The following is a 14,223-nucleotide window of genomic DNA, read 5'->3' as shown; positions in this document are numbered from 1 at the left end:
TACTGGAATCTTCTAATAAAACTTAATGGGGTGTCCTAATTTTTTCACATGACTGGATATATACAGTACGTGTGCAGGATTACTATCTACAGTATATAAAAAGCTTGAAAGTGTTGCGGTAAACATTACACTTGCCTGTACAGCTGATGTGGAGTTGATGTGAATTCTTCACAGATGCACTTTCATTCTCACAGTCCCAGATGCTGTTAGGTTTCGCAGGACAACTGAAGCTCCGGCTCGAGAAAGACTTTTTCGTATCTACTAAATACACGTTCATTTCTACTCCATTGTCAATTTCAGAGGATTTCCCACACTCGAGATATTTACACAGCTGGTTTCTTTCCTGATTTTTCCAATCATCATTGCTCACTGCATTTAAATGCTTTTCATTCTGGAGGTAGACTTCACCTTTACAGGCGTCTTCGTGGTTGATGACGACCAACCTTCTCCAATCTGAGAAACAAAGTAAACACTACTGACACGTTTCTCAGGGATGATTGTGTCGGTATAGTATTTGGTGTACTGTACTGTAGATCATGAAATCTTGAAATGCACTCAAGAACTAAAATAAAAATAATCAAAGATAATCCCAGATAAAAATAATCCCAGTATGTTTTTTTTTATACATATACACCTACAATATAGACAATAAAATGTCTACTTGAAAGATTCTCTGTTTTAAAAAAAAAACCTTAAAATTCCTGACAAAAACGAACCAAAATTCCCAATCACAGGAATTCTAAATCATTTGGAAATTATCACTTGCCTTGAAATCAACCCAAAATCTGCTGTTACTCTGGATTTCATCTTTTTTCTCTTATCCCTTGATTTCATGACACCGAACAACGCTGTGACGTGCATCCTGTTCTCGGTAATGCGTTATTATAAGCAATATGCGGTATACACTGTGATACTTATAACACATTTGTCAATATATTTACCCTCTTAATAGACTTATTATGAGTAAAATATAAGGAAACAATAATATGATTATTAGATGTTACCAATAATCATTAAAAAAATCTAACTTGCTTGTGAATTTCATGATAAATTATTGGATACAGTCTTTGGAAAAAGGGTTTCTTAAGAATTAACACCTCTTAAAGGCTTTCTATCGTCTCTAAAAGAAACAGGTATGCAAGCGATCATTAGGAATTGTTCTCCTTGTGATGACAAGAATGACAATTACATCCTGATTGACTTTGGCGCAGTACTATAGGATGCTACACAGACCTAGATCTGGTTATAATTCTAATATAACATATAATTTTTTTTTTTTTTACGTAATGAAAATGTTTAAAATTGACTTAGACGAACGATGTATGAGCATGTTTACCTGAAATAAAACGAAACAACGTTTGGACGAGTAAAATCAATACCTGTGCATTTAAGATGGCCAATTTCACAAGTTTGTATTTTAGTTGTAGAGAAGTTACATTTAGTAATATTTGTATCTTGACAAGTGATCTGTGTCAATCCCAGGCTTGTTGATAAGCGTCTGATAGACTCGTTGAAACTGAGAGCTTCTCCACAGCCAAAGTTTGCACACATGTTATCCTGTGTCTGTTTGTTCATGCTGTTTGTACACAGTGGGAAATTTGCTCCAGAGTAAAATAGCATCGGGATTCCAGCGCACTTATCTCTCGGATCCTGCAGCACAGCATTCACGCTCCCTGTGGGAAAAACAGAATAAGGCTCACTTTTGAAATTGAAAACATTATTTTTCAGTAAGATACTGTAAACCTCCATCCAACTGCTGACAAAGTTTCAGATTTATTCTTAAAGTGCATAGCAACATGTAGGAATCCCTATTCTGCTGAAAAGGAACAAAAACGAGTTATATCATATCATATTTAAGTATTTAAAGAATTTAATGAGACCAGATCATTTTATTTTTATTTTTAATTTTTAATTTTTTTTTTATTTCATTTTTAAATATTTTTAAAAACTTTTTTGTCTATTTCTATTCCTCTGTTGTACAGCTAATTCCATTTTATTTATTTTATTTTTATACTCTTTTTTTTAAATAATGCTTCTATTATTTTACTCCTATTTTTATTCCACCTCTGTGGACAGTCATAAAAAGCATGTAGTACTGTGCATGTGAGTGACTAATAAAAATTGAATTTAAATTATTATTTACATGTTTATAAAATGATACAATAATGTATTATTATTATTATTATTATTATTATTATTATTATTATTATTATTATTATTATTATTATTAATTAATTTATTTGTTTGTTTGTTTGTTTGTTACTTTGTTTCTTTATTTGTTTGTTTGCTTATTTATTTAACTTTTTTTTTCAGACAGAATGGAATAACTACCTGTGCAGGCAACGTAGGCTGGCATTTGGCATAAGGAAGTGTCTTTAAGTTGTATGAAGTTGCACTGGTTGAAGTTTTCTGCTGTTTTAGAACAGTGTACACTGGCCACGGTCACTCCAGCCATTGTTTTCCCCTTGTACGTCTCTTTGATCATCTGCCCACAGCCCAGGATTTTACAGAGCATTTCTGACTGCTGATCTGTCCACGTCTCCGCACACACCCCACAGTCGTCATTCGAACACACCAGAACCTTCCCCAGGCACTTGTTCTGCAACCGCACCTCCATAGAGCCTGAGAGGGAAGAAGGCCGAATTAATTCACCTGAAAGCATGACAACTTTTTGGAGCGCATAATTTCAAGATTTCATGGACTGTACCAATGTAGGGTTAAATATAGGGTAATGGAATGATCCTCGGTTCACTTTAACAAATCGAGGTTAAAGCAGTTTGAAATTTGTGTAGTGAATCAATTCGAGTCATTTGTAGTGTTTGATAAAATAATTCTATAAAGTAATATTGTAAAAATGTGATGATGTAATAAAGTAAAAACATCTTGGAAATAGTGCCGAGAACCTGTGAGATGAAATTGAGCAAACAGTTAAAAAATACAGGATTTCTATTTATTCATTTATTTGCTTGTTTGTTTGTTTGTTTGTTTGTTTCCCTATAGCACCTAAACATACAACATACAAAAAAACATAAATGTATTTTTTCAACCAATATTGAAATATGTAACAATGTAGTGTGTGTGTGTGTGTGTGTGTGTGTGTGTGTGTGTGTGTGTGTGTGTGTGTGTATGAATGTGCTTTTTTGCATGCTGAATTCCTTTTATACTTAATTTTATTCTGTTTTTCTGTTTCTATTTTTGTATTTTTATCGTATCTATAATAATTTTGTACAAGCACAGTTGAGGCTGTTACCTCACAAATACATAGTGTGTGATTTGAATTATGCACCATGTGTCTGATGACAAAGAAATTCTATTCCGTTCTATTCTAACAAGCACCAATAAGGTTGTTTTGTTATACTGGGCATGCTGGAAGATTCAATTCTATTCTATCTATTCTATTCTAACAAGCATGGTTGAGGTTGTAGCACCAAAGATTAGTTATATTCTGCATGATGGCTAAGGAAATCTATTCTATTTTATTCTAATCTATTCTATCAACCACCGATAATGTTGTACAGTATGTAATGAAATGATGTTTTCTTTTTGTTATACTGTGCATTGTAACCAAAACATTCTAACCAATTCTATCTTATTTCTCTATTCTAACAAGCACCAAAAAAGGTTATTACACCATTTAGCAGACACTCTTATCCAGAGTGACTTACATTTTTTTTTTATTTCAGTTTATACACCTGAGCAATTGAGGGTTAAGGGCCTTGCTCAGGGGCCCTGCAGTGGCAACTTAGTGGACCTGGGATTCGAACCCATTCGAACTAGTATTCGAACGCCTTAAGCACTGAGCTACCACATCCCCTAAACACCAAAAATTCTATTCTATTCTATTCTATTCTATTCTATTCTATTCTATGAATGCCCCCTTAAGCAAGACAAACATAACAGTGCTTATTCAATGTACTGTTGTTTACTCATAATCTTATAATATTATGAAGGTAAAATAAAATCCATTTATTTTAGCATGGCTAACTGTAATTACCTGAGCATTTCACATAATCATCTTGAGGGTTTGTTGATGTGGTTAAATTCATGGAACCGTTGTTAGGTGAGGTTGCATTTTCAGGGTAGACAGTTGATGTTATAATGCTGTTGCTGTGGTCACTTTTCAGGATCTGCACACCTTGACAAAGATTTCTTTTGCACACTTCATCAGCCCTTTCATTGCTTATGTTTTGTAAATATCCACTTTTTTCACCCATCACTTTCCCTTCACATGTTGAGCTTCCCTGCAGAAACCAGAGCTCATGCTCTGGGGAATAAATCGAATCAAAACACTAGTGAAAATGTAATCTGAAAGGTTTCTAATTAAAAATACCTTTTTTTATGAACATGATTTGATAATATAAACAATTATATACAAATTCAACATAGTATAATCATTTGTTTTATATAACTTGAGTTTTAATGTAGCTTGCAATAATTGAAAAAGTTTTATTAAGCTACTACATTCGTTTCATTCGTTCATCTTTAGTAATAGCTTTATTCTTGTTTGGGTCATGGAATATAAACTGCTGGTCACACAACGATCTGATTTCCCCTTCGGTCACGGCTCTCAAACTTGGGGTAACTATGTACTGTACAATTATCTGTCCTTTGCATCGCATGTTGCTAATGTGACACGCTTATGTCAGTTTCTTCTCTACAACATCAGAAGGATTTGGCCATTTTTATCAACACAGGCTACTCAGGTACTTGTTCAGTCTCTTGTCATCTCAAGACTGGATTACTGAAACTCACTGCTGGCAGGTCTACCTATGAACGCAATTCGTCCTCTGCAAATGATCCAAAATACAGCTGCACAACTTGTTTTCAACCTGCCTAAGTTCTAACACACCACCCCACTGCTTCGCTCCCTCCATCGGCTTCCAGAAGCTGCATGCATCAAATCCAAATCACCGATGTTTGCCTACAAAGACAAAAAAGGACCAACACCCTCTTACCTCAAAGCTCTTATTACTCCTCCCACTCCACTCACTCCCTCAGGTCTACATTCACTACTTGACTGATCCCACCATCTCTCAGGATAAGAGGTAGGTATACAGCAAGACTCTTTTCTGTTCTGGCATTGAGGAGGTAAAATGAACTTCCCCTAGATGTCCCGAACAACTGAGCCACTGGCTATCTTCAAACAACGACCCACCTCTTCCTGAAATACTTAAACTAGAACTTCTTTCCCTGTTTGTTTTCCCTGAACAAAGTTTAGTTAGGTTGATGGTTTTGAGCGTCGCTCTGGATAAAGGCATCTGCCAGATGCTGTAAATGTAAATGATGGAATCCTAACTCTGTAAAATAGTGGATTAGTGTTAGTGTATTCATCGATAGAGACTTAAATGCACATTTGTATGTCGCTCTGGATAAGGGCATCGGCCAAATGGCGGAAATGTGAATGTAAATTTGATGCAATATCTAGAGCCTATCGTGGGAACATTGGTCTTGGGGAACGAATACACCCTAGATTGAAAACGAGCCTGAACAAGCACAGCGACCCCACCGAGGAAGATCTACCCTTGAGAGGAAGCAGGAAAACAAATAAGATCCATGTGGAGAGCAGAGAAAACTCCATAGGAACAATAACCCAAACTCAGAATCAAGCTACGTGGAGATGCAATTCAACAGCTACCATGCATTACATTCCAAATATAAACAAAAACAAATATATTAAATCCCATACTGTTGCAGAGGATGTTGACAGCTGAATTCTGTTGAATATTTTCATTGTTTTCCACGGTACATTGAAAGATGCTACGGCCACTGCATTTCAGCGTCCATTTCAGCATAAGTAAGTTGCTCTTGACAAAGTGATATTGATTGCTATCCATCGATTCTCCACATTCAAGATGTTGACACACCATGTTTGAATTCTGCTTTGTCCAACCTGTAGAGCTTATGGTCCTCCAAGAACCAGAATATTTCACCTCCAGTTGGCCTGCACACTTGTCAGGACCGTTGCTCAGACGCATGTCCAGAGAGGCTTAAGATGAATCACAATTTAGAAGCAAGAAAAACATATTTAAAAAAACACCATGGCTGAATAAGCAATAATTATAGTAACATCCAAATGGGGAAAAAGGCTGAAGGAAAGACTGGAGAGAGAAAGTTTGGTTGGAATCATGTAGAAATTGGGAAAGAGACAGATAGAGAGACACTAGAGGAGAGAGTGGGGAGAAACTGTTAGTAGATTAAGAATAAACTGCATAAGACTGAAAGAAAGACAAGGGAAAGAATTTGAAAGAAAAACCGGAGAAGAGACTGGCAAAAAATAATAAAGGGGAGACTGGGGAGATACTGGAAGAGAGACAGAAGATGATGGTGGAAAAAAAGGCAGAAGGGGAGATTGGAAAGTGATACCGGGACTGAAGGAAATAATGAAAAAAAGGTTAAAGAAGAGACTGAGAGTGATGGAAAGAGATACCGGGACTGAAGGAAATAATGAAAAAAGGTTGAAGGAGAGACTGGGAATGATGGAAAGAGATACCAGGACTGAAGGAAATAATGAAAAAAAGGTTGAAGGAGAGACTGGGAATGATGGAAAGAGATACCAGGACTGAAGGAAATAATGAAAAAAGGTTGAAGGAGAGACTGGGAATGATGGAAAGAGATACCAGGACTGAAGGAAATAATGAAAAAAAGGTTGAAGGAGAGACTGGGAATGATGGAAAGAGATACCAGGACTGAAGGAAATAATGAAAAAAAGGTTGAAGGAGAGACTGGGAATGATGGAAAGAGATACCAGGACTGAAGGAAATAATGAAAAAAAGGTTGAAGGAGAGACTGGGAATGATGGAAAGAGATACCGTGACTTAAGAAAATAATGAAAAAAGTTGAAGGAGAGACTGGAAAGAGTTTGGAAAGAGAGACGGACTGAAGGTGATACTGGAAAAATGCTGAAAGAGAGACTGGTAAGAGACTGAATGAAAGACTGGTAAGCAACAGAGGAAAATATGAGAGGAGGAAGTGCAAGAATTAGGGAGGATTAAAGGGAAGAACAAACGACAGACCGGAGAGGCAGAGACTGGAGGAGAGACAGTGGAGATACTGACATACAAAATTGAGACAGACTCTGGTGAGACTCTGTTTGAACCTGTGTTGACTACAGAGGTTAAAAGAACATTGGACATTGTTTGTAGATGAAGAAAACCACTATGAAACTAACACTATTTACCATCACTGTTCACACTGTTCCAACCTTTGAAAAGCATTACACAGTATTTCAGCAATTTGATCAATTGAGTTTCTTGCATTGCAGTTACCTGAACATACAATATTGATGGTTTGACAACTGCCAACTTTGCCATATTGGTGGTTGCATTCCCACAGAGATTTTTCCTGTCCATTACAACCATGAAGACTGATTTGACCTTGCTTTCCTAAGTAGCCATTCACCACAGTTAGGGCGTTTCCACACTGTAACTCTCGGCACACCACCTCACCAATCTTCATGTAAGTAGTCGTATCTTTGCTGCACACTGCATTGTGAGAGCCATTTACATTTACATAGATTTCCCCATAACACAGTGATGGCGTTTTCATACTGTTTTCTAGCTGTATCTTGACACGATCTGAAATGCAGGGCATGGACAAGAGAAGCTTAGCTGCAAATGAATAGTCTGCAATCATTGATCATTCATGGACAAACATTTTTTTTTAATAATTAGCATTGTGTATTTGGAAAACAAGACAAGCACTTAATGAACATAGCTAACGTGGCTAATGATAACGTGGCGTTTTCTAATGCAGTAAATTTCATGATTTTGATCAAGATGTTGTTTATGTGCTAGAGAAAATGGACATAAATCTAATATATTCAGTTTAGATTTACAAATTGTGAAGCAAACTCTATTACTAACAGACTAGCCTTAGCCTTAGCATTAGCATAACACTTAGCATTACTGAACAGTTTTAATTCCTTGTTAGCTTAACTATCACAGTGTAGTCAAATGGTCACGTTTATTTGCTTACCTGAGCATTTAAGGTAGGTGCTTATGCTTTTATTGCCTGGTTTCACATTAATGCCAGTGCCACACTTCATCTTAGCACACATGTTATCAACCATGTTGGAATCAAACTCTCCTTCATTTACATTAACCCACTTTCCTTCAGTGATGTTCTCCTTCTCCAAAAATCCTTCACAGATATCAGGACCACCGTACAGACGGATATGATTATGATCTGTTAAATAAATACTTTGATTAGAATGGCATAAAGAAGTATAATGGCTTTGTGACGTACCTCAATTTTCATTGTGTGAGGTTAGAAAATTATGGAGAATCTCTGTCAAAATCTGTGAGAATTTATACAGTAAATAAATAGTCAAAGATTTCAAACCAGTTTCTGTAGAATAAACACAACTATGGTTTAGTTTTTGACAAAGGTCCTAATGTATCAATCGTATATACCAGGGGTCGGCAACCTTAAACACTCAAAGAGCCATTTGGACCCGTTTCCTACAAAAAAAAAACACAGGGAGCCACAAAACCCATTTGACATCTACATTAAAATGAAGATAACACTAAATATATCGTTTTTTACCTTTATAGAAAGTATAGAAAAAACTGTAGTGTGTTGCATTTATGAAATCAATGAACTGCTACCAAGTAAACCAAATTTTATTTCTGCAAGCAAACAAAAATATTTTGAACAGTTTGAACTAAACCTTAACAAAAAAGACGCCGGGTTGAAGGTTACTTTCAAATAAAATGTTCAATGTCTAATTGAGTCTCTTCGTACTCATGACATCAAAATTTTAACTCGCCGGCTGCAGCGAACCAAAAACACGTCTGTTTCTGTGTGTCGGAATTTCGCAAGTCGGCAGTTATGAGGCGTATTTTGAGCGACAAAAGAAATAAACATTTATTTATTTTAATGTTACAAGAGCATCATAATCTTAGAATTTCATTTTTTAAAAAACTAACTAGGGGGCACGGTGGCTTAGTGGTTAGCACGTTCGCCTCACACCTCCAGGGTCGGGGTTCGATTCCCGCCTCCACCTTGTGTGTGTGGAGTTTGCATGTTCTCCCCGTGCCTTGGGGGTTTCCTCCGGGTACTCCGGTTTCCTCCCCCAGTACAAAGTCATGCATGGTAGGTTGATTGGCATCTCTGGAAAATTGTCCCTAGTGTGTGATTGCGTGAGTGAATAAGAGTGTGTGTGTGCCCTGCGATGGGTTGGCACTCCGTCCAGGGTGTATCCTGCCTTGATGCCCGATGACGCCTGAGATAGGCACAGGCTCCCCGTGACCCGAGGTAGTTCGGATAAGCGGTAGAAGATGAAAAAACTAACTAACTAAACTAAAATCAATTTAAATTAAATATTTATTTTCCAAATCTACACGGAGCTGCAGCAGAGGGATGAAAGAGCCACTCGCGGCTCCGGAGCTGCGGGTTGCCGACCCCTGGTTTATACAATGCAGCCAGGGAAAAAACAGCAGATGTTAGCAGTAGCTGGTTTTGACCAGAGAAGTCGCTAGACCCATTTTACTTGGGTAAGTTCCCCAGAAATGATTTGCTGTGCCCCAGTAAAATAAAATCTTTTATTCAAGTATTAATTAGTAAAAGCAACCCCACTTCCACCTACACTAACTCATGTACATTTGCAGCATTTTGGCAGACGCCTTTATCCAGAACGACTTACAGTTTTATCTCATTTTATACAACTGAGCAGTTGGCAGTTTGGTGGACCTGTGATTCAAACTTACAACCTTCAAGTCAGTAGCCCAACACCTTAGCCACTAAACTACCACATCCCCACAACTCTTAAAAACAGGCTCTCTAGTGCGGTTCGGTTAGCATAGCGACCACACATGTGAACTATGCATGTCACTCCACGTGCATCGGCGTGTGTTAGGAAAGAAGTAATAATAGGCTACGACTGAAACTGAAGACAGTTTTAAAATAGTAAGACAAATGATTTCGAATCATTTTTTTTTTTTACCAAGCAGAGGTAGAAAAACAGAGTGCCTAGATACTGTAGGAGTGAGATAAGACTTCCAGTTGTGGCTGGTTGTATTATATGCCTATGTTTTCCCCTTAACTTTGACACCTATGAGATTCCTTACCTAAAGGAACCAGATATTATAGATGAATTCTTTACCAAAAATAGGGTAAAGAAATCATCTATAATATCTGTTTCCTTTAAGTAAGTCTGTTATCTTTAAGTCTGATGTGACATGATAGAGTTTATACATACAAAACAAGTAAACTTTGAGTAATCGGGACCACAGTAGATATTTATGTCTAGCAACAACTCTGGTTTTAACCAAAATTGAAGGTTTTTAACGCTTTAAGAAAGCAAATAAATTTCGAAAAGATCTAGAAATATTTATTTACTTTGTAACCATATCATAATAAGTATATAGAGCTAGATTAACAAGCACAGCTACAAAATTTTCTGTGGTTAATTCGCTCGTTTGCTTGTAAGTGTTATGCTAAAAATGATCCAGTTGAAGCCTGCATAGACCATGTGGCGTGAAAGCTGTTGCAAATGAAGAGATACAGAATTTATGTACACTATTAGAAATTATGGGTTCTCTAGGTTTTAAAATGCTTAATAATGGGTTTATGTGTAGATTCTACTCGGAAAAAACACAGAGGCTTCTCAAGAATGAAAACACAGAGAGGTATTAGATGGAGTTATAGAGTATAACTTAGATAGTATCAAGCCACAATCTTACTTGTGCAGATGATGCTGATTTCTGTTTGGCATGATGAATTGGCCGCACACTGCCACAAGAAGTCTTCATTGCCGGTACAGTTTAGTGTCACGCTGTATCGACTTTTTCTCGGATTAAATGTGCTGGGAACACGTTTCTGATAATTCCCACAATTAAGTTCTTGGCATATCTTATTCGCTACGGCGTCATCTGAATGAGATCAATATTTCATGTTAGAAGGTTTTAATTTCTGGGAGAACATGCAATGTAACAACATAATGGACAGATCACATGCTACTTAGATAACGCACATGTTAATGGACTAAAGTTGGTCCAAAAGTAAAGTTTTTGAAGTATTAAGACACAGTTTTACATTTACTTCTCTAAAACACACACACACACACAAACACATGCTAGGTAGTGTGCTCACACCCAAAGACAAGAATATAGACAATACTGGAAATATAGCATGCAGTACTTTTCCTATGAAAAGGTTACTTATATAACTAGAAATGACTTCTATATATAACATACACTGTAATAGCTAAAAGGTTGTAAACACCTGACAATCAGACCCAGATGTGAGTGTGCCAGAAAGTCTGACCCTTGCGTTGGTCTCACACTTTCCCTTTAGAATCTACGCAATGGCTTAATGGCTTAAAAAATGGTTTAAACATGAAAATGCCCCTGTGCACAAAGCCCCTGAGCTTCATGAAGACATGGTATATGAAGGTTGGAGTGGAAGAACTTGTGTCCTCAAGATCCCTGATCTAACTCAACCCACTTTTTAAATTTAGGACCTCCTTGCTCTAATTTGAATTGGCTGACAACGTCTACTGTGTACCCTAACAGCCTCGCATTAATCAGCATTGTAACGCCCTCCCACAAATTCCGATTTCAGCCTATCATGTACTGTATAGAGATCCTAGAAATTCTGCTCCCCAGAGCCATTATGGGTCTGCAGCCCACATCTCCCCCCACCAAAGTTGGCAAACATGATTAGAAGGTGTGTACAAACATTTGACTCTTACTGTGTGTGTGCGTGTGTGCATGTGTGCGCGCGTGTGTGTGTGTGTGTGTATATCTCCTCATGAGACCAGGCCGATGCTGTTGTGTGCATTACAATTTCTACTGACTGTTTCTCTTTATTCATAACTGACAATGAATTCGGGAGAAAATGTTATGTCCTCATATGAGGACATTCGGGTCTCAAAAGAAGAGTATAAAATATATACATATTTTATAAATGTATATGTTGTTAACATGTTAATGTTAAATTTGTGGCTGTAAAATAAAATAGTAATATTGAGCTTGTTTATGAAGCTGTGGCTGCTTATATGTCTCGTGAGATTAGGCAACCATGAAACTCACTCCAGTTCTCGTCGCACACGTTAATAATGCTGTTCGATATCGTGAACTGGACCACGCCGGCACAGTCGTTTGTCATCCCATTTAGTTTCAGACTCAGAGAAATATTCCCTGTGCCGATAAAAAAGAAATCAGTTTACTATATTGTATTTAATGTCATATTAAGCAGAGAGCACATTTATAGTAAAGTAGGACATTTAGAACAGCAAAGCAGCAACAAATACCTAGTTTTAAGTCTTTTCACTTAGAAATACTGACTGAAAGGCTTTGAGATTGCCTTGTGAACTAATTAGCTCTTAGTTAGCATTACCGAACATACAGATTTCACTTTCAACTCTATTAGCATTAGCAATTAGTTTGATTGACGAAATAGACTTTATTTTATAGCCTAACATTGCTAACAGCCTAGTAATCAAAACTAGCTAATTCATTGTTAGACATTTTTTATTTAACATTTAATGTGGCATATATTGATATATCTGTTATTTGTTTATATCAAAATCTCAATTGTGATTGGTCAGAAGGTGTTGATTAGTTTTCTATAACACCAGTCCTGATATAGTAGTAGTTCTGGCTAATTGTTGTTATTCTGCTTGTACTACAACTTTGAGTACGCTTTTATAAACTCATTTGGAAGATTTTTCAATAATTATTCTATAGCTGCCGTCTCCAACGTTAACATTTTGACTAAGTTTTAGCCAATAAATGCAACCATGCTTTCTAAATGTATCATCCTTTAAGACAGAAAATGTTTACTTACCTGAGCAAACGACTGAAACAAAGTTTTTTCTGAGGCAATGAGTGTTACTCCAGCCGCTGAAAGGGCACTGCCAGAGCCATTTCTCATTCCCAGTACAAAGGATTTCATCCATCAAAAAGTTTTCAGGTTGGTTTTTCAGGTAGGTATTTTGTAAAATCCCAGATTTCTTATGAACACCGCAGTCTAAAGACTTGCACACTACAATACCGTTTGCATCCTTCCAGCCATGATGGCCAACCAAACCCCACTGACCATCGTGGTAAACCTCTAGACGGCCCTCACATGGGCTGCTTGAACCCCGTAAAGCTATTCGATCTTGCGCTGTAGAAAACATGTGGGAGTAAAAATAAAGCATATAAACATTTTAACTTAATAATGAATATTAATCTAGCGGAATTAAATGGCAGTATATACCTAGAATTTAATGTAGGTGAAAAGAAATAGATAAAAATGTGTAATAGTATCACGTGCAATAGTTTATAATAATATATATAATATACTGTATATTCTCTCAGGACTTTACTGCAGTACTTCATGTCACTGCTATAATTAATTTGGAAGTTGTATATACTAAGACAAAGTACACATTTTTCTATTTCCGTAGTGATTATCTTAAACAGGGTCACGGGGAACTCGGAGTCTATCCCTGGAGACCCGAGTCACAAGGCAGGAGACACCCTGGACAAAGTGCAAAACCATCACTTGACACAATCACACACACTCATACCCATTCACAAACTGTGGACAATTTTGAGAATCCAGTCAGATGCATGTCTTTGGACTGGAGGAGGAAACTAGAGAGCCGAGAAGGAAAGGAATCGAATTAAATTAGCAATAAATACTGTATAAAACATAGCCAAAATTCAAAATTATATCAAAATTAATATGTACTGTTATTATTATTATTATTATTATTATTATTATTATTATTATTATTATTATTATTATTATTATTATGAATTACTTCTATTGTATTTTAGTTTATTTTATTTCTGTGAATTGTGTGGTTCTAATTTATAATGGTGCACTAAAATATACAAACTTAATGTCCTATATATTTATTATAATTTCCCTTCAAACAAAACAGCAGCAATTGAAGCTGGATGTCATATAACTGAAGGCATACTACGCACCCGATGAATACTTTTATGAGCTGATCTTCATTCGAAGTAAAAACATGCAGGATTTTTTAAAGTGTAATAGAATTTTCAAATGAGTGCTTGAAATGAAGTTCATTTGGTCAGTGGAAAATGTTGGTGTCAGTGTCAGAGGACTGGTTAACCACACACACTGCTGAAACTCGATATGCTAGATATGAGTTAGCGAACTGAATGCAGAGTTGCACATCAGTGCAGATTTACTGATAAGATCCCAAGTCTGTCACAGGTTCAGTTACACCACAGAGCTGCCCAGAATCACACTGCATCTAATACA

At 36.7% G+C, this 14,223-nt stretch overlaps 1 protein-coding gene across 1 annotated transcript in view; it reads right to left on the bottom strand.

Moving 5' to 3' along the window:
* LOC132853715 (scavenger receptor cysteine-rich type 1 protein M130) overlaps positions 1 to 13,123 on the bottom strand; it is a 25,909-nt gene extending 12,786 nt beyond the window's left edge. Inside the window, exons 1-10 of the mRNA XM_060881651.1 lie at positions 12,790 to 13,123; positions 12,033 to 12,140; positions 10,683 to 10,871; positions 7,975 to 8,184; positions 7,266 to 7,574; positions 5,687 to 5,986; positions 3,995 to 4,264; positions 2,332 to 2,622; positions 1,380 to 1,673; positions 136 to 453 (exon numbers count right to left, since the gene is read on the bottom strand). Of these exons, the coding sequence (XP_060737634.1) occupies positions 136 to 453; positions 1,380 to 1,673; positions 2,332 to 2,622; positions 3,995 to 4,264; positions 5,687 to 5,986; positions 7,266 to 7,574; positions 7,975 to 8,184; positions 10,683 to 10,871; positions 12,033 to 12,140; positions 12,790 to 13,123 (2,623 nt within the window). The remainder of the gene's footprint in view (positions 1 to 135; positions 454 to 1,379; positions 1,674 to 2,331; positions 2,623 to 3,994; positions 4,265 to 5,686; positions 5,987 to 7,265; positions 7,575 to 7,974; positions 8,185 to 10,682; positions 10,872 to 12,032; positions 12,141 to 12,789) is intronic.
* Positions 13,124 to 14,223: the final 1,100 nt, after the last annotated feature.

Source organism: Tachysurus vachellii, chromosome 11, assembly GCF_030014155.1.
Source record: "Tachysurus vachellii isolate PV-2020 chromosome 11, HZAU_Pvac_v1, whole genome shotgun sequence".
NCBI lineage: Eukaryota > Metazoa > Chordata > Actinopteri > Siluriformes > Bagridae > Tachysurus > Tachysurus vachellii.
This window is presented reverse-complemented; position numbering and strand designations above follow the sequence as displayed.